General features: G+C 37.9%; 2 protein-coding genes across 3 annotated transcripts; one reads left to right on the top strand and one right to left on the bottom strand.

The window, feature by feature from the left end:
• Positions 1-198: 198 nt before the first annotated feature.
• Positions 199-6,697, top strand: LOC149408402 (uncharacterized). Of its 2 annotated transcripts, none has more exons than XM_089650625.1 (2): positions 199-3,565; positions 5,147-5,283. In XM_089650625.1, exons 1-2 carry the CDS (start codon positions 1,082-1,084, stop codon positions 5,150-5,152), a joined length of 2,490 nt encoding a protein of 829 aa, XP_089506751.1. In that variant the 5' UTR covers positions 199-1,081; the 3' UTR covers positions 5,153-5,283. The 2 variants fall into 2 exon arrangements, with proteins under 2 accessions (XP_089506751.1, XP_089506752.1); XM_089650626.1 differs by having other exon boundaries at positions 723-1,284; positions 5,147-6,697.
• A 140-nt stretch (positions 6,698-6,837) lies between these two features.
• LOC149408401 (uncharacterized) lies at positions 6,838-18,332 on the bottom strand. The gene is made up of 5 exons (XM_089650627.1): positions 15,943-18,332; positions 15,638-15,793; positions 15,159-15,352; positions 8,948-9,128; positions 6,838-8,730 (listed from the first exon to the last, which is right to left on the bottom strand). Exons 1-4 carry the CDS (start codon positions 16,066-16,068, stop codon positions 9,020-9,022), a joined length of 585 nt encoding a protein of 194 aa, XP_089506753.1. The 5' UTR covers positions 16,069-18,332; the 3' UTR covers positions 6,838-8,730; positions 8,948-9,019.
• Between the last annotated feature and the right edge of the window lie 2,804 nt (positions 18,333-21,136).

The raw sequence follows: 21,136 nt of genomic DNA, 5'->3' as shown, positions 1-21,136 counted from the left end.
AAAAATCAAAAAACATAATTCTTGTCATTTACATTTACAAAAAGTTTTGAGCTTAAAGGTTTTAGGAAAAGTTGACATCAGAATGCAATTGGATTCAGGCTACCGTGCCTAAGTTAAACACCATAATGAGCTATTTAATAAAAATCGATACAGTTCAAATTTCCCAGAACATGATTTCAATGTGACTGTTAGAAATTGGAGTTTGGTTGGCTTTGCATAGATGTCGCTGTGTGTAGATGCTTGCCTTTCCAACGGACTGAAGTTAATAAATAAGTTGATAGTTTTTTCAATAGATGTCGCCATAAATGCTCCCCTGCTAAAAGTCAATAAATAGGTTGATTTATAATTTTCTTCCTCTTCTGCAATAAACATTTCTGGCGAAACAAGTGGGTTTAAATTTCTACCTGGATCCAAAATTATACATTGGACCTTCGTGCCGCATCCGTATTATCGATTGAATCGCGGATGATAAAAGAACCAGCAAACATCTTCAACATCCAACATCAGAGGGGATCTTCAGAAAAACGGGCAAGTGACCATATCCCATATACCTACCTTATTTTCCCAGGCAGGAGAGCATGATTTATTACACAGCCGTATTTCTTTGTTTGTTTTAAAATTGAATCGGGCTGATTGTTACCAAGTGTTGTTTGAATTGATTTCATACCCATCATCGAAATTGTAGTAAGCAATAATAATTGTTACAACAATATAAAAAGGAGTTAGAATACAAAGCAAGTATTTTAAATTTCTTAAAAGATTTATTACGAGCGGTTATATTTGAAAATCCGTTAGTTTAAATTTCGAAAGTTACCGCGAGTCGGTAAAAACACCAACCCAGCCGCGAAGCAAGCTGACGCATGCGCGGTGGAGATTGTGGAGAGAATAACAATAGTGTCAAATTGTTTTCTTTTTGACAGCCATCGAGCTGTTGCATTTATAAAATTCAGATAAAATTCATTGTTTATCGGTTAATTAGTAAAGTTCTGTGATCAAGGACAGTGCACGTGTAGTGATTGATTACAAGTGATTATCATTTGACAATACGTTCTGTGAATACCTCCTTTCTTGATATTTAAAAATGGATCTCAAAACTTTGATTAACCAGCGTGGAATTTGCAAGGCGAAATTAACTAGGTTCAATGAATATATAAACGGTGATAATTTGTCGCAATCTGAAATTGAAGTCAGATTGAAGAAACTTGAACCAATTTTAGACACTTTCGACTCATTACAAGATAACATAGAAGCAATTTCGCCGGAAGAATTAACCAAAACAGAAAGGCAAGCATTTGAAAATTTATATTATAATCTTGTTGCTAAGGCTAAAGATAAATTGTTAAATAAAGTTCAGAATACAACATCACATAACATACGTTTGCCTATACTTGAGTTGCCAAAATTCAATGGGAGTTACGAAAATTGGTTGAATTTTCGGGATACTTTTGTTGCTTTAGTTGAAAATAATCCATCTTTAGAAGTTATTCAAAAATTGTATTATCTGCGATCATGCCTTGAAGGTGACGCAGCTAAATTATTAACCTCACTTCCAAATAACCAGGAGAACTATCATACTGCATGGGAAATGTTAACTTCTCGCTATCAAAATATAAAAATTATTATACATAAGCACGTTGAAGCATTATTTAAATTGCCTGAAATAAAATTTGAAAATTCCGTAGCATTAAGGAATCTTATCGATGAATCCGAATTACATTTAAAATCGTTAAATAAGTTAAATATACCCACCGAAAATTGGGATATCATGTTAATATATTTATTGTCGCGAAAACTAGATAGTGAAACTCGACATCATTGGGAAGTATTTGCCACAAAAGAAAATCTACCCACATATAAAGAGTTTATAAAATATTTATCAGATCGAGTTCAGATTTTAGAATTTGCTGGAATTACTGAAGGAAAATTTAATCAAAATAAAACTTTTCCTTTCAAATACCGAAAAGAAGCTATGATTTCTTTAACGCCTCAAATGACAAAATGTATTATTTGCAAAGGCGATCATAAGGTTTATAATTGTAAAAAATTTTTAATATTAAATACTAAGGATAGAATTATAAAGATACGTCAAGTAAATGCGTGTTTGAAATGTTTGTGCTTGGGTCATAAGCTAAAAGAATGTAAAAGTAAATACAATTGTCGTATATGCGAAAATAACTCGCACAATACTTTGTTGCATTTAAAAAAGGAAACAGATAATTCGAAGTCTCAGGATAAGGATTCACCATCAACATCAAATAATGAACCTTTAGTTACAAATCACTCTACGAAAATATCTAATAGTTTTGTTTTGTTATCTACCGCCGTTATTAAAGTGTTGAATAATAACGGAAATTTGATTAAGGCTAGAGTTTTATTGGATAGTGGTTCTCAATCCAATTTTATAACAGAAGAATTTGCAACAAGGTTGCAATTAAAACCCAAAAGGGCAAACATACCGATTACCGGAATCCAAAACAAAATATTGAATATTAAAAATAGCATAAATTTAAGAATTTTCTCGAACTATTCACCGTATGAAAGAGACATAGAATGTCTCGTTTTGAAAGAAGTAACAAGTCATCTGCCGCAAATTTCTTTACAGAAAAAGGATGCCAACATACCTGATGGTCTTCAGTTAGCGGATCCTGCCTTCTATGAAACAAGCTCCATAGATATGCTACTCGGAGCGGAAATCTTTTGGGAAATTATGAAGCAAGATCAACTTCGAAATGGAGACTCAGGACCCATATTACAGAGAACTGAATTCGGATGGCTGGTGTCAGGACCCATCGTCACAACAAAAATAAAAAGGCCAGTAAAATCTTGTCAACTATCATTAAATATAATCCATAAACAGATTGAAAACTTCTGGAAATTAGAAGAATTCCAACCGGTGAAGCACCGGAGCCATGAGGAGCGAGCGTGCGAGGAGATTTTCAAGGACACTTATAAAAGGAATGACAATGGTCGTTTCATGGTAAGCTTACCACAGCGCCCCTGTGTTAAACAGTTGGGAGAAACGCTGCCCATGGCGGAAAAAAGACTTTGCAATTTGCAAAGGAAATTTTCTTCAAATCCTGACCTGATGAAAAAATATAAAGAATTCATGCAGGAATATATAGACTTGGGTCACATGACCCGGTGCGAAGCACCTTCTAATGAAGATTGTTATTTTTATTTGCCACATCATGCAGTATTGAAAGAATCGAGCACTACCACTAAGACTCGAGTGGTATTTGACGGTTCAGCAAAATCATCCAATGGTATATCGTTAAACGATGCTCTCATGATAGGACCTGTTTTACAGAAAGATTTAGCCGCACAATTGATATGTTTCAGAAAACACCAGTACGCGATAACAGCCGACATTGAGAAAATGTACAGGCAAGTATTGGTGCGACCCGAAGACAGAGATCTACAGCGAATAGTATGGAAAAATTTCCCGGAGGAGGAAATTCAGCATTATCGACTTAACACCGTTACCTACGGTCTGGGGCCGTCATCATTTTTAGCAACTAGATGCCTCCAGCAGCTGGGAAATGAAAATATATCATCAAACCACAAGGTCAGTCAGATTATAAAGAATGATTTTTATGTGGATGATTTAATTACTGGAGATGAAACTGAAGAAAACTGTTTAATAATTAAAGAACAACTAATATCTATCATGGCATCCGCTGGGATGAACTTAAGGAAATGGCGGTCGAATTTGCCCTCGTTATGTTCGAAGGAAGAAAGCATGTCAGATATGATTATTAGTACAGATTCAAATGACAACAAAATATTAGGCCTGTCTTGGAACAATCAGCAGGATAATTTCCTATACACAGTGAAGTTATTAAAAAATCCAATTAATAGCAAACGACAAATACTGTCATGCATTGCGTCCATATTTGACCCGTTAGGATTAATAGGTCCTGTTACTGTTATTGCTAAATTATTGATGCAAAAATTGTGGCGGGCAAAGCTTCAATGGGATGAGCCTATTCCATATAATATGTTGAAGACATGGGAAGCATATGTGAATGAACTGCCTCAATTAAATAATTTAAGAATAGGTAGAAAGATAATATGTCAAGATCATGTAAATTTACAGCTACATGGATTTTGTGACGCCTCAGAAAAGGCATATTCGTCCTGTGTTTATATGGTGTCTACTGACAAATTGGGTAAGAAGTACTCCAATTTGATAATGTCCAAATCACGGGTAGCGCCTTTGAAAAGTGTATCTCTACCCAAGTTAGAATTATGTGGAGCCGTATTACTGACAAGACTGGTGAACTACATTAAAGATGCTCTATGTACTCCGGATATACCTACTACATACTGGTGTGATTCCCAAATAGTACTGTGCTGGATCAGGGATCAGCCAGTAAGATGGAACACTTTCGTTGCTAATAGAGTGGCGGAAATCCAGGAAACTAGTCAGCCGGAGCAATGGAACCATGTACGGTCGGAAGACAATGCAGCAGACGTGCTTTCCAGAGGAATCAGCGTTTCACAGTTATTAATTTCCAGCATTTGGTGGCATGGTCCAGGTTGGCTGACGTTGGATTCAGCGTGCTGGCCAAATTCCAACTCATTTTGTATTGATCCACCAGAGATCAAAACAAGCTCGGCACTGTTGTCTGCTGTGAAACAGGACTGTGACATTTTTGATAGATATTCCAATTTTTCCAAATTACAGAGAGTAACAGCATACATTAATAGATTTATTTTTAATTGTAGAAACCCTTCGCAGCGCCGCTATAGTAAATTGACAGTGAGTGAGTTGGAAAATTCAGTAAACAAATTAATATCTCGGGCGCAATCATACTGTTTCAGAGACGAAATTCGAGCTTTAAATAATGGAGGTAATATACCTAGGGATAGTGCACTAAAGTCATTAGATCCTTTTATTGAAAGGGATCTAATTCGTGTGGGGGGAAGGCTCTCCAAAGGTAAAATGGTAACCGAAGGCCAGCAGCACCCAATTTTGTTGCCTTCGCATCATAAATTAACAGAGCTAATTGTAAAACACTATCATTACTTGAACTTACACTCGGGAACGCAGTCATTATTGGCGTTGATTAGAATGAAATTTTGGCCGATTAAGGGAAGGAATGTTGTAAAAAAAAATAATAAAAAAATGTATAATTTGTTATAGATGTAATCCCAAATCCGAACAGCAGTTGATGGCCGACCTGCCAGCTGAAAGAATAACTGAATGTAGGCCATTTCAGATAACAGGAGTGGACTACTGTGGACCAATATTAATAAAGTCGGGTATTCACAGAAAATCACATAGCGTTAAATCATATATTTGCTTGTTCGTATGCATGGTCACTAAAGCCGTGCACTTAGAAGCTGTGCTGTCCTTGAGCGCAGAGAGTTTTTTAAACTCTTTGAAACGGTTTATCTCGCGTCGTGGTAGACCAAGCAAAATGTTCTCGGACAATGCAACCAATTTTAAAGCGGCTAATAATGAACTAAGAGAAATTTATAATTTTTTAAATATGTCTAATGATAAAATTGATAATTATTTATCCACATTAGGAATACAATGGCAATTTATACCAGCTCGTGCGCCGAACTTTGGGGGGCTCTGGGAGGCTGGGATAAAGTCAGTTAAGCATCACTTAAAAAGAATAACCAGTATCGCTTCATTAACTTATGAAGAGATTAATACGGTGTTGTGTCAAATTGAATCTTGCTTAAACTCCAGGCCACTGTCTCCCTTATCAAATGATCCTTATGACCTTAATCCCTTGACTCCCGGTCACTTTCTAATAGGAACTAGTTTGGCGGCGATTCCAGAACAAAATTTGGAACATATCACATTCAATCGATTAAACAATTACCAAAAACTAATCCAGATTGTACAATTTTTCTGGTCGAGGTGGCGGAAGGAGTACTTAGCAGAACTTCAAACCAGAAGCAAATGGACCAATAGGAATCAAAGGCAGATGCGGTCTGGCGACATGGTCGTAATAAAGGAGGACAACGTCCCTTCTTGCTACTGGAGGCTGGGACGTGTGAGCGCCGTTCATCCTGGCGCTGATGGAAGAGTTCGCGTGGCGACCATCATCACGTCGAAAGGCATCATCCAGAGGGCCATATCAAAGATCTGTCTGTTGCCAATAGATGACAACGAGGAGTTGAAAATGTCGACACCCCCACCCAACGGACCAGACGCTGAGTAAGCGCAAAATAAAAAAAAGGTTTTGTGCAAAACAATATAAAAAGTTTCGTGATAAAAACAATATAAAATTTTTGTGTATTATCATAAATAAAAATAAAAAATAATAATAATAAATTAAAAGAAGATAAGGAAGAAATAATAATAAATAAAAGGTAAAAACAGTGCATAAAAAAGTGGATAACAATAAAACTTGCGAGTTTGATAAAAAATGTACAAAATAAAAAAAAGGATTGTAGATCCGTATATACCAAGAAAAAAAAAAACACTTTAAAAATGAACGCTTATAAACCGAGATAGCCTGCTGGCTATATGTAATTTCAAACTACACAAATACATCTGAAGAAACTAATTATAAATGTGGTAATGAACTATAGAAAAACACAAACCCTTAAGAAGGATGACCAGGAAACCAGCGCTCCATGTTGTGTTGTCTATATTATTTGTTTTATGTTTGATTATTGTTATGATTTCTGTTAGAACAAGGTTATTGGAATTATCTTAGTTGTTAAATTATAGTATAGAATAGCTTAGTGAATTGCATGAATTTGATTTGAACGAAAGTAATAATTTTAATCTCATAATTAATTTGTATAATTTTAGTTAGTTTGAAATTGTCATTTCGTTTTTAGAGTAGTCTTATGTTTAAACTTATGCTTAGAAATAGGTTACCTATTATTTCAAATATTTATTGTTAATCAATTTTTTTTTTGTATTAACAGTAATAGTAAATAATTACTATTTTTGTTTCTTCCAAATTAATTTTGGCATATATGTAGATATTTAGCTGCTTAATTTTTATTCTTATGTTTTGGGGTTTGTTTCAGAAAAAATGACCTCCAATCCTTTTTTCGGGGGGAGTTTATGTTAGAAATTGGAGTTTGGTTGGCTTTGCATAGATGTCGCTGTGTGTAGATGCTTGCCTTTCCAACGGACTGAAGTTAATAAATAAGTTGATAGTTTTTTCAATAGATGTCGCCATAAATGCTCCCCTGCTAAAAGTCAATAAATAGGTTGATTTATAATTTTCTTCCTCTTCTGCAATAAACATTTCTGGCGAAACAAGTGGGTTTAAATTTCTACCTGGATCCAACGTATGACTTCCTAAATAAAGTTCAGGAAAAGTGATGAACGTATGACTTCCTAAATAAAGTTCAGGAAAAGTGAACTCTGTGCAATTTACGCCCGCGACGATTTTTCAAAAGCTAACGGCGCTTTATCATTTTTACAAATTTTTTATAGTACTTGTTTATTAGAAGACTTTCCCGAGACTGTGAAATTACTAAAACTTTTGTGCACCATTCATGACCTTTGGAATGACCTCAGTTGAAAGCTAAAGATGTTTCTCAACGTTAAAAAGAATAAAATCTTTTTTAAACACGTTGAGCCAGGACAGACTGAACGCACTATCAGTGTTAAGCATTGATAGAGGTCTTCGCTAAACAAAAGGAGCAGAGAATAGAACTTCTTTATAAATAGGTACGTACATTTATTTTATGACTTAATGTTGTAATCCGGTGAACCCCCATATATTTTGACCACCGGCCGCCACTGCTTTGACTTGATAGTGCATAAACTGGTATTGGCAATGACCATAAATTGACATGATTGTGCATATGTTGGCATTTACCACGATCAAACATTGCACCAATACTTCCTCTCCGGTTCTCGGGTCCCACTGAATTCTGAAATTTGTCATATGCCCATCGATTGTCTCTTTCCGAGTTATGTGTCCTACCCGGTGCGATTGTTTGTCTGCCTTCAAAATATATAAATCAGGTGCCCTTATCCATTAAAAAAAAACTAATCGTTTTCCAGAATGGCAAAAATACATATCTCTTTTAAAGTCCCATTGAAGAAATACCCTACAGTTGACGAGAGACTGACTGCCAATATTCTGCTTTTTATATTCTCCAGGTATATCTCTTCACCCCAGTTAGGAATCCAAGAAACCCCGGAGAAGAGGCCTATAACAGGGCTCAAATATCTACTCGCAACACGGTAGAGAGATGTTTTGGTGTGTGGAAGCAAAGATTTCGTTGCCTGCTGCGGGGTATGTCAGGTTCTCTTGATACCATCAAGACAACTATAGTAGCTCTTGCTATTCTCCAATGTATTGCCGTCGATATGAATGATCCTGATTTTGGTAAGAAAACAATTCAAAATAACAGACATTCCTTACATTAGAATTTTGTGTGTAATAATGCTGTGCTTTATAATTGGATTCCAATAGATGATGGTGATGGTGAAGGCGATGAGGATGCAGTAGCAGGACCATTAGCAGGTGGCGGTGCTGACATGGAATTGGAAGGAGCTCCAAACATGAACCAGACCGGAAATGCAAATAGACAGGTCTTCATTCGTCAACATTTTTAAAGAGTATGTAAGTTTTGTTTAGTAAGAAAATCAATAAGTTTGTTTAATATCATATTAATTTATTTATAAAATGCATGATATTTAATAAGAGAATAGATACATCAAGTCATCATACTAGGTTGCCTGTTTCGTGGTGACTATTTATTTAAGGACTGCTTACAGTGGAAGATCCTTGTCTGAAAACAAATTAGAATAATATTAATTATTGACAGTAAATATAACAGAATGTAGAAATACACTTTAAAATATCTGAAATATTCATTATTCTTCGACTATCATATTGTTGAATCCGTCAAAGAAGGAGCTTCTTCTGAATGAAGCGTTAGAGCAGTAAGAAGACATTTTGAATGTTCGATATTACACGCAAATGAATGGAAATGAATAAATACTAACCGTTGGTGGAGAATTGGTCCCCTGGGCACGCGCAGCAGCGGGACTCTCCACTGACACCTCTAAAGCGGGGGGCTAGGGGGTTGGGGGTGTTTCTTTGCGCATCAACATCTTTGTATTATGCTCTTCCTCCATCAACCTTATTCGAGCCTGAATAATGTTCCTGGACTCTTCCTCCATCAACCTTATTCGAGCATGAATAATGTTCCTGGACTCTTCCTCCATCAACCTTATTCGAGCATGAATAATGTTCCTGGACTCTTCCTCCATCAACCTTATTCGAGCATGAATAATGTTCCTGGACTCTTCCTCCATCAACCTTATTCGAGCATGAATAATGTTCCTGGACTCTTCCTCCATCAACCTTATTCGAGCATGAATAATGTTCCTGGACTCTTCCTCCATCAACCTTATTCGAGCATGAATAATGTTCCTGGACTCTTCCTCCATCAACCTTATTCGAGCATGAATAATGTTCCTGGACTCTTCCTCCATCAACCTTATTCGAGCATGAATAATGTTCCTGGACTCTTCCTCCATCAACCTTATTCGAGCATGAATAATGTTCCTGGACTCTTCCTCCATCAACCTTATTCGAGCATGAATAATGTTCCTGGACTCTTCCTCCATCAACCTTATTCGAGCATGAATAATGTTCCTGGACTCTTCCTCCATCAACCTTATTCGAGCATGAATAATGTTCCTGGACTCTTCCTCCATCAACCTTATTCGAGCATGAATAATGTTCCTGGACTCTTCCTCCATCAACCTTATTCGAGCATGAATAATGTTCCTGGACTCTTCCTCCATCAACCTTATTCGAGCATGAATAATGTTCCTGGACTCTTCCTCCATCAACCTTATTCGAGCATGAATAATGTTCCTGGACTCTTCCTCCATCAACCTTATTCGAGCATGAATAATGTTCCTGGACTCTTCCTCCATCAACCTTATTCGAGCATGAATAATGTTCCTGGACTCTTCCTCCATCAACCTTATTCGAGCATGAATAATGTTCCTGGACTCTTCCTCCATCAACCTTATTCGAGCATGAATAATGTTCCTGGACTCTTCCTCCATCAACCTTATTCGAGCATGAATAATGTTCCTGGACTCTTCCTCCATCAACCTTATTCGAGCATGAATAATGTTCCTGGACTCTTCCTCCATCAACCTTATTCGAGCATGAATAATGTTCCTGGACTCTTCCTCCATCAACGTTATTCGAGCCTGAATAATGTTCCTGGACTCTTCCTCCATCAACCTTATTCGAGCCTGAATAATGTTCCTGGACTCTTCCTCCATCAACCTTATTCGAGCATGAATAATGTTCCTGGACTCTTCCTCCATCAACCTTATTCGAGCATGAATAATGTTCCTGGACTCTTCCTCCATCAACCTTATTCGAGCATGAATAATGTTCCTGGACTCTTCCTCCATCAACCTTATTCGAGCATGAATAATGTTCCTGGACTCTTCCTCCATCAACGTTATTCGAGCCTGAATAATGTTCCTGGACTCTTCCTCCATCAACCTTATTCGAGCATGAATAATGTTCCTGGACTCTTCCTCCATCAACCTTATTCGAGCATGAATAATGTTCCTGGACTCTTCCTCCATCAACCTTATTCGAGCCTGAATAATGTTCCTGGACTCTTCCTCCATCAACCTTATTCGAGCATGAATAATGTTCCTGGACTCTTCCTCCATCAACCTTATTCGAGCATGAATAATGTTCCTGGACTCTTCCTCCATCAACCTTATTCGAGCCTGAATAATGTTCCTGGACTCTTCCTCCATCAACCTTATTCGAGCCTGAATAATGTTCCTGGACTCTTCCTCCATCAACCTTATTCGAGCCTGAATAATGTTCCTGGACTCTTCCTCCATCAACCTTATTCGAGCATGAATAATGTTCCTGGACTCTTCCTCCATCAACCTTATTCGAGCATGAATAATGTTCCTGGACTCTTCCTCCATCAACGTTATTCGAGCCTGAATAATGTTCCTGGACTCTTCCTCCATCAACCTTATTCGAGCATGAATAATGTTCCTGGACTCTTCCTCCATCAACCTTATTCGAGCATGAATAATGTTCCTGGACTCTTCCTCCATCAACGTTATTCGAGCCTGAATAATGTTCCTGGACTCTTCCTCCATCAACCTTATTCGAGCATGAATAATGTTCCTGGACTCTTCCTCCATCAACCTTATTCGAGCATGAATAATGTTCCTGGACTCTTCCTCCATCAACGTTATTCGAGCCTGAATAATGTTCCTGGACTCTTCCTCCATCAACCTTATTCGAGCATGAATAATGTTCCTGGACTCTTCCTCCATCAACCTTATTCGAGCATGAATAATGTTCCTGGACTCTTCCTCCATCAACCTTATTCGAGCCTGAATAATGTTCCTGGACTCTTCCTCCATCAACCTTATTCGAGCCTGAATAATGTTCCTGGACTCTTCCTCCATCAACCTTATTCGAGCCTGAATAATGTTCCTGGACTCTTCCTCCATCAACCTTATTCGAGCATGAATAATGTTCCTGGACTCTTCCTCCATCAACCTTATTCGAGCCTGAATAATGTTCCTGGACTCTTCCTCCATCAACCTTATTCGAGCATGAATAATGTTCCTGGACTCTTCCTCCATCAACCTTATTCGAGCATGAATAATGTTCCTGGACTCTTCCTCCATCAACCTTATTCGAGCATGAATAATGTTCCTGGACTCTTCCTCCATCAACCTTATTCGAGCATGAATAATGTTCCTGGACTCTTCCTCCATCAACCTTATTCGAGCATGAATAATGTTCCTGGACTCTTCCTCCATCAACCTTATTCGAGCCTGAATAATGTTCCTGGACTCTTCCTCCATCAACCTTATTCGAGCCTGAATAATGTTCCTGGACTCTTCCTCCATCAACCTTATTCGAGCATGAATAATGTTCCTGGACTCTTCCTCCATCAACCTTATTCGAGCCTGAATAATGTTCCTGGACTCTTCCTCCATCAACCTTATTCGAGCCTGAATAATGTTCCTGGACTCTTCCTCCATCAACCTTATTCGAGCCTGAATAATGTTCCTGGACTCTTCCTCCATCAACCTTATTCGAGCATGAATAATGTTCCTGGACTCTTCCTCCATCAACCTTATTCGAGCCTGAATAATGTTCCTGGACTCTTCCTCCATCAACCTTATTCGAGCATGAATAATGTTCCTGGACTCTTCCTCCATCAACCTTATTCGAGCATGAATAATGTTCCTGGACTCTTCCTCCATCAACCTTATTCGAGCCTGAATAATGTTCCTGGACTCTTCCTCCATCAACCTTATTCGAGCCTGAATAATGTTCCTGGACTCTTCCTCCATCAACCTTATTCGAGCCTGAATAATGTTCCTGGACTCTTCCTCCATCAACCTTATTCGAGCATGAATAATGTTCCTGGACTCTTCCTCCATCAACCTTATTCGAGCATGAATAATGTTCCTGGACTCTTCCTCCATCAACGTTATTCGAGCCTGAATAATGTTCCTGGACTCTTCCTCCATCAACCTTATTCGAGCATGAATAATGTTCCTGGACTCTTCCTCCATCAACCTTATTCGAGCATGAATAATGTTCCTGGACTCTTCCTCCATCAACGTTATTCGAGCCTGAATAATGTTCCTGGACTCTTCCTCCATCAACCTTATTCGAGCATGAATAATGTTCCTGGACTCTTCCTCCATCAACCTTATTCGAGCATGAATAATGTTCCTGGACTCTTCCTCCATCAACGTTATTCGAGCCTGAATAATGTTCCTGGACTCTTCCTCCATCAACCTTATTCGAGCATGAATAATGTTCCTGGACTCTTCCTCCATCAACCTTATTCGAGCATGAATAATGTTCCTGGACTCTTCCTCCATCAACCTTATTCGAGCCTGAATAATGTTCCTGGACTCTTCCTCCATCAACCTTATTCGAGCCTGAATAATGTTCCTGGACTCTTCCTCCATCAACCTTATTCGAGCCTGAATAATGTTCCTGGACTCTTCCTCCATCAACCTTATTCGAGCATGAATAATGTTCCTGGACTCTTCCTCCATCAACCTTATTCGAGCCTGAATAATGTTCCTGGACTCTTCCTCCATCAACCTTATTCGAGCATGAATAATGTTCCTGGACTCTTCCTCCATCAACCTTATTCGAGCATGAATAATGTTCCTGGACTCTTCCTCCATCAACCTTATTCGAGCATGAATAATGTTCCTGGACTCTTCCTCCATCAACCTTATTCGAGCATGAATAATGTTCCTGGACTCTTCCTCCATCAACCTTATTCGAGCATGAATAATGTTCCTGGACTCTTCCTCCATCAACCTTATTCGAGCCTGAATAATGTTCCTGGACTCTTCCTCCATCAACCTTATTCGAGCCTGAATAATGTTCCTGGACTCTTCCTCCATCAACCTTATTCGAGCATGAATAATGTTCCTGGACTCTTCCTCCATCAACCTTATTCGAGCCTGAATAATGTTCCTGGACTCTTCCTCCATCAACCTTATTCGAGCCTGAATAATGTTCCTGGACTCTTCCTCCATCAACCTTATTCGAGCCTGAATAATGTTCCTGGACTCTTCCTCCATCAACCTTATTCGAGCATGAATAATGTTCCTGGACTCTTCCTCCATCAACCTTATTCGAGCCTGAATAATGTTCCTGGACTCTTCCTCCATCAACCTTATTCGAGCATGAATAATGTTCCTGGACTCTTCCTCCATCAACCTTATTCGAGCATGAATAATGTTCCTGGACTCTTCCTCCATCAACCTTATTCGAGCCTGAATAATGTTCCTGGACTCTTCCTCCATCAACCTTATTCGAGCATGAATAATGTTCCTGGACTCTTCCTCCATCAACCTTATTCGAGCCTGAATAATGTTCCTGGACTCTTCCTCCATCAACCTTATTCGAGCATGAATAATGTTCCTGGACTCTTCCTCCATCAACCTTATTCGAGCATGAATAATGTTCCTGGACTCTTCCTCCATCAACCTTATTCGAGCATGAATAATGTTCCTGGACTCTTCCTCCATCAACCTTATTCGAGCCTGAATAATGTTCCTGGACTCTTCCTCCATCAACCTTATTCGAGCATGAATAATGTTCCTGGACTCTTCCTCCATCAACCTTATTCGAGCATGAATAATGTTCCTGGACTCTTCCTCCATCAACCTTATTCGAGCCTGAATAATGTTCCTGGACTCTTCCTCCATCAACCTTATTCGAGCATGAATAATGTTCCTGGACTCTTCCTCCATCAACCTTATTCGAGCCTGAATAATGTTCCTGGACTCTTCCTCCATCAACCTTATTCGAGCATGAATAATGTTCCTGGACTCTTCCTCCATCAACCTTATTCGAGCATGAATAATGTTCCTGGACTCTTCCTCCATCAACCTTATTCGAGCATGAATAATGTTCCTGGACTCTTCCTCCATCAACCTTATTCGAGCATGAATAATGTTCCTGGACTCTTCCTCCATCAACCTTATTCGAGCATGAATAATGTTCCTGGACTCTTCCTCCATCAACCTTATTCGAGCATGAATAATGTTCCTGGACTCTTCCTCCATCAACCTTATTCGAGCCTGAATAATGTTCCTGGACTCTTCCTCCATCAACCTTATTCGAGCCTGAATAATGTTCCTGGACTCTTCCTCCATCAACCTTATTCGAGCATGAATAATGTTCCTGGACTCTTCCTCCATCAACCTTATTCGAGCATGAATAATGTTCCTGGACTCTTCCTCCATCAACCTTATTCGAGCATGAATAATGTTCCTGGACTCTTCCTCCATCAACCTTATTCGAGCCTGAATAATGTTCCTGGACTCTTCCTCCATCAACCTTATTCGAGCCTGAATAATGTTCCTGGACTCTTCCTCCATCAACCTTATTCGAGCATGAATAATGTTCCTGGACTCTTCCTCCATCAACCTTATTCGAGCCTGAATAATGTTCCTGGACTCTTCCTCCATCAACCTTATTCGAGCATGAATAATGTTCCTGGACTCTTCCTCCATCAACCTTATTCGAGCATGAATAATGTTCCTGGACTCTTCCTCCATCAACCTTATTCGAGCCTGAATAATGTTCCTGGACTCTTCCTCCATCAACCTTATTCGAGCCTGAATAATGTTCCTGGACTCTTCTTCCATCAACCTTATTTTATTTTCAGATTCCAGTACATTCAGCCGAAGGTTGGCCCTGGACTCGTCTTCAGTCAACCTTATTCGAGTCTGAATTATTTGCCTGGACTCATTCTCCATACGCTCCATCTTCTTCGTGTACTCCAGGTGCATCATTTTTTTGGTTTCTTCCCATACTTTCACCGACAAGTCATCAGGTTTGGCTTTCTGAAAAAAAACAACATAAATCTTTCATACCTGGTTTAAAATAATTGTGCTGTTTAATCTATTTTCTACTTTTTTTCTGTTTTGATATATTTAATCTGTATGTTTACACTTCATTCAACATGTATGGTGATTTGATGTATCTTTTCTTAATAATTAAATATGCATTTTATAAATAAAAAAATATGAAATTAAACAAATTTATTGATTTTCTTACTAAACTTTTAATTTTGGTCCGACAATAAAGTCTGTTATACAAATGGCAATGAAGTGTAATGTGTGACCTACTTTAGTGAAGAGTCGCCTCCGGGGTGAAGAGCGCAGCGGGACAGTGTGTGCTGGTGGCGGTGCTGGTAGAGCTGGCTGTGGAACTCGTTGTGGTGCTGGTGCTGGTTGTGGCAAAGGTGATTGTGGTCGGGCAGCAGCTACGTTTGTGGGCGAAATCTGTAATAATAAAACACCATTTGCAAACTTTTATTCTATCTTTATACATTAAATACAAGTTCAGTTTCGATAGAACAATCAATATTTTAATAAAATTATTATCATCGTACAAATTTATCTTTTGAATAAAATAAAGCTACAATATTTACCTTTGCAGAATACGAATTACTATCGTGACAGTTGCTGTCCACCGCAAATTCATTGGGCAACATGTCCACCAGTGAGTAGATTTCCTCCGACGGACTTGTCGGTCTCGGCCCTCCACCGGTTGCCATTATCGCCCTACGATAGAGGCTCAGTGTGTTTTTGGATGTTAATTTGTACAGTTTCCACTGTGCTTGGATTTGAGATAGATCCCTTGGGATATCGCTCAGGGTGTTAAATCTGAAAAATAGTGGATTATTAATTAAGTGGCATAAGTAGGTACATTGATCTTAACCAATGAATTATTTACAACGGTTATTTTTTATTAAAAATAGATACTTACCAAAGCTATGAAGGGAAGTAAAAGAGAAGGAGGAACGAGTAAAAAAAGAATTTACTTAGTTACAAAACACTCTTAAAATTTATTTAATAAAATGTATAAAGAAGGGTTAGTCTTAATCTAGGCTTAATGATAGTTCTTAAAATTAATTCTTAAAACTAATTGTCCTTTTTCTTAATCCTAAATTATCTTCATTCACTGTCTTAAAAGTTGGGTCACGTTACGAGATAATTATGCAAAAATTGTGCAGACACTTCCCTTTACGATGATTCTGGAATCACGGATCTCCACGTTCGCACTTATCACCGACAACACAAGCGGCAACTTGGGTTGGATCCGAAGGGCGGAAGTAGTTCAACCTGAGCCAAGGCTCCGAAGGGCGGAGTCGGCAGGCAGCGAATTCTGAGTGGGCAGCTTCTGGGTAGGAAAATCCTCGGCACCGCTCCAAGGGGGAGAGCAGGAAGTTTCTCGGCGGAGGCGAGACGGTAACTTCTGCTAGGGCAGCTCCCTGGTCGGAAGAGCCTCGGTGCCGCTCCAAAGGGGGAGAGCAGGAAGTTTCTCGGCGGAGGCGAGACGGTAACTTCTGCTAAGGCAGTTCCCTGGTCGGCTGCTGCCTCGGCGCCGCTCCAAGAGGGAGAGCAGGTTGATGACTCCCAAGATGATGACTGTCGAGTGCGGAAATGTGAAGTGTCGAGAACTAGGCGAGATCGTGACCGCCAAGAGGGCAGCCTCCTGGGCGGAGGCGCCTCGGCGACCGCCCCAAGGGGGAGCGAGATGATGATTCTCGAAAGGCGAGATTGTGACTGTCGAGAGGGCAGCCTCCTGGGCGGAGGCCCCTCGGCGACCGCCCCTGTTGACTACTGTTGACTGTTTTTTGGTCGGGAGTTCGGGACTGTCTTCAGCTGCGCAATCCAGCGACCGTAGCGCGCCTGTCGTGGGGTGCTGTAACTAAAGTGGTTCCGCTTTACACCACTTCGGTACGTTGTTTGAGTCCGTGGCGCTGGCATCGACATTCTCACCGTAGTCGTTATTATTATTTTAAAAGATGCTAAAATGACATTTGTACAAAGCTTTCAAACAATTACAATATAGCCTAGCCTTGGGCGAAGGTTTTTATTGCCGAGTCGCTGGTTTAACAATACACCCATTTCGGATTACGACTTGATGAGGGTCTAGAGCTAAATCTGCCGACTAATGGGTGTATTTCCAAGTTGGCTTTCTATTTTTTTATTGAGGGACCGGTGAAACTATTGACAAAATATTTAGGTCTAATAAAATCTGAACTGCCGCCTCCATCTGCGTATAAAATCACAGAGACAAATGCTGGAGCACGTGTTCGCTGTGGTCTTTCTGTGAATTCAAGTCATGTATATTCCTAGGGACATATCAATCTTATGACAAAAGTCGTAGAGATTTACATTCGTAGATGGCGCATAGCGAGTAATTCGTGGTAGAGACTCTGGAATAGATACCCAGGGTATCTATTCCGTCATTGTCGTCACGACCAACTTTGTCGACTGTTTCATTTATGCGTATTCTGGAGTGTCGAATGATCAAAGAGATGATTATATTGGTAACCCTGTGAATATTGTCTATGTTTCTGATTTTTTGGCGTTTCTATGGTGTGAATTTGAAATGTCAAAACAAAACAAACGTCGCATCGTTGTTTGTGTTTACACTATTTACTTTCTTTGTCGCAATGTCTACCGGCTATATAACTAATGCCCAAAAACAGCTCCTAATTGAGCTAGTTAGTAGTGATCCCGAACTTCTTTCGGGAAAGTTTTCGGAGACATTTACTTTTAATGAATCGCGACGGAGGTGGGTGCAAATCGCGGAGAAACTGAATGCCCTCGCAGGGGCGAATAAAGACTTCAAACACTGGAGAAAGGTTAGTATTTGTTAATTTGTGTACAAAATATAAACTGTTCTTGTTGCCCTAACACTACGTTCAGATGAAGGTCCGTCTTTGACGAATCGCGATTCGATAAAACGAATATGATGTTCACACGGAATTTCCTTAAACCTAATTTGTTTAAAAATTAATAAAATACTTCGTTTTAACCACTTTTATTGTTTAATTACCAACATGTTTCATGAGCAACGCTCACTTCTTCAGGGTTTTTGATAAAACTAATTATATAATTAGTTTTATCAAAAACCCTGAAGAAGTGAGCGTTGCTCATGAAACATGTTGGTAATTAAACAATAAAAGTGGTTAAAACGAAGTATTTTATTAATTTTTAATTAAAATGGTGCCACAAAATAAGTTTGCTGAGTTAGAAGAAGGCCTAATTTGTTTGTTAAAAATCACTATATTGAAAAGAATGTGTATTGGGTTACCTAACCTCAATGCCGATTGTTTCAAAATCGAAGAATATTGAACATTTTAAGATGTTAGAAAGTGTATTTCTACATTACTGTTAGGATATTTACTGTCAATAATGAATATTATTCAAAATTGTTTTCAGACATGGCAAGATTTAAGATCGAAGGCCAAATTAAAGAGTGTCGCCTTGAGACGTCATGCGGCCGGGACTGGAGGTGGACCACCGGCGCCATCAATAAATTTAAACCACTCAGAAGAGATGATTTTACAAGTCATCAGTCCCGTGTTGATAACGGGCCACACAGGAGTCCCAGAGTCTGTGGTAGACTTTGACTTTTCGTCTCTCCCAGGTGCTACAGCCAGCAACACGTTGAGTTCCTCAACTCAACCTGTTGCAGGCTGCAGCAGCTGGCAGTCTCCCAGGAGAGTTGAGGTACCACTACTCGTGGAGGCCCCGTCACTGACACCACCACTTTTGGAGGCAACTCCTTTTTTGAATGAACCCTCCATTAACCGACCGCCACTCGTGCAGACTCGGCGAAGTACAGCATCCCGTAGAGTAGATGAAACGTTGAAGACATCAAATGCGTTCATTGAACAGGGGGATCGAAACATCATTAATCAGTCGGTATTTTTTAATGAGCTGCTGGCTGTATTGACGAGGCTTACAGACTCAATAGAAAATCATAATACTAGATCTATAGAAATTTTAAATACAATTGTCAAACTTTTAGAAGAAGGGAAGTCAAAGAAGTGATTTGATTACTACTACTAGCCCCGTCATTAAAGCAAGCAGCACATTATTTATATGTTTTTTGTTTTTGTTTTTACTTTACTAAATAAAACTAAATGTGGTGGTTAACGTGCCTTAGTATTTAGCTTGTATTGAAAATATGTAACATTTTTTTATAAGTAAACATCATTTTATGTTATTATATAATAAGAATTGTGATATTCTTCAACCTATTGTTTAACAAAATGTTTTGGTGCACACCATCGTTTACTGGGTCATAAAACAAAGTTGTCATAGTATTCAATGTAAAAAATAATGTTATCATTTTATTGTTATCATGGATAAATTTTATGTTTTAATTTAAAATTAACACCAAAGATGTTATTTACTAGAAACTATCAGACTTGTTTGTTAGTGTACATATTCTTTAGCTTTTATTACAAAATATATTAAAATTGTACAACTGATAACTGTGTCATTCTCTGACATTGAGTTATTTGATAAAAATTGTGATATTATTCAGCGTAATTAATGTTTTATTTTTATCTTTGATAAATATAACGTTTTACTGTAAAATTAACACCAAAGATGTTATTTACTAGAAACTATCAGACTTGTTTGTTAGTGTACTTGTTTGTTAGTGTACTTATTCTTTAGCTTTTATTACAAAATATATTAAAATTGTACAACTGATAACTGTGTCATTCTCTGACATTGAGTTATTTGATAAAAATTGTGATATTATTCAGCGTAATTAATGTTTTATTTTTATCTTTGATAAATATAACGTTTTACTGTAAAATTAACACCAAAGATGTTATTTACTAGAAACTATCAGACTTGTTTGTTAGTGTACTTATTCTTTAGCTTTTATTACAAAATATATTAAAATTGTACAACTGATAACTGTGTCATTCTCTGACATTGAGTTATTTGATAAAAATTGTGATATTATTCAGCGTAATTAATGTTTTATTTTTATCTTTGATAAATATAACGTTTTACTTCAAAATTAACACCAAAGATGTTATTTACTAGAAACTATCAGACTTGTTTGTTAGTGTACTTATTCTTTAGCTTTTATTACAAAATATATTAAAATTGTACAACTGATAACTGTGTCATTCTCTGACATTGAGTTATTTGATAAAAATTGTGATATTATTCAGCGTAATTAATGTTTTATTTTTATCTTTGATAAATATAACGTTTTACTGTAAAATTAACACCAAAGATGTTATTTACCAGAAACTATCAGACTTGTTTGTTAGTGTACTTATTCTTTAGCTTTTATTACAAAATATATTAAAATTGTACAACTGATAACTGTGTCATTCTCTGACATTGAGTTATTTGATAAAAATTGTGATATTATTCAGCGTAATTAATGTTTTATTTTTATCTTTGATAAATATAACGTTTTACTGTAAAATTAACACCAAAGATGTTATTTACCAGAAACTATCAGACTTGTTTGTTAGTGTACTTATTCTTTAGCTTTTATTACAAAATATATTAAAATTGTACAACTGATAACTGTGTCATTCTCTGACATTGAGTTATTTGATAAAAATTGTGATATTATTCAGCGTAATTAATGTTTTATTTTTATCTTTGATAAATATAACGTTTTACTTCAAAATTAACACCAAAGATGTTATTTACTAGAAACTATCAGACTTGTTTGTTGGTGTACTTATTCTTTAGCTTTTATTACAAAATATATTAAAATTGTACAACTGATAACTGTGTCATTCTCTGACATTGAGTTATTTGATAAAAATTGTGATATTATTC

The sequence above is a fragment of the Hesperophylax consimilis genome, unplaced genomic scaffold, assembly GCF_061612785.1.
Source record: "Hesperophylax consimilis isolate HC1 unplaced genomic scaffold, BYU_Hcon_1.0 scaffold_345, whole genome shotgun sequence".
Classification (NCBI taxonomy): Eukaryota; Metazoa; Arthropoda; class Insecta; order Trichoptera; family Limnephilidae; genus Hesperophylax; species Hesperophylax consimilis.
Note: the sequence above shows the minus strand (reverse complement) of the source record. Positions and strands in the feature narration are given on the sequence as shown.

Bases quoted from the DNA above. Each gene is read 5' to 3' on its own strand.
- LOC149408402 (XM_089650625.1), top strand. From the start codon at position 1,082: ATGGATCTCAAAACTTTGATTAACCAGCGTGGAATTTGCAAGGCGAAA.
- LOC149408401 (XM_089650627.1), bottom strand. From the start codon at position 16,068: ATGGCAACCGGTGGAGGGCCGAGACCGACAAGTCCGTCGGAGGAAATC. The intron at 15,794-15,942 runs GTAAATATTGTA...TTATTATTACAG, and splicing joins GTAATTCGTATTCTGCAAAG to ATTTCGCCCACAAACGTAGC. The intron at 9,129-15,158 runs GTTGATGGAAGA...TGCTCGAATAAG, and splicing joins GAATCTGAAAATAAAATAAG to GTTGATGGAGGAAGAGTCCA.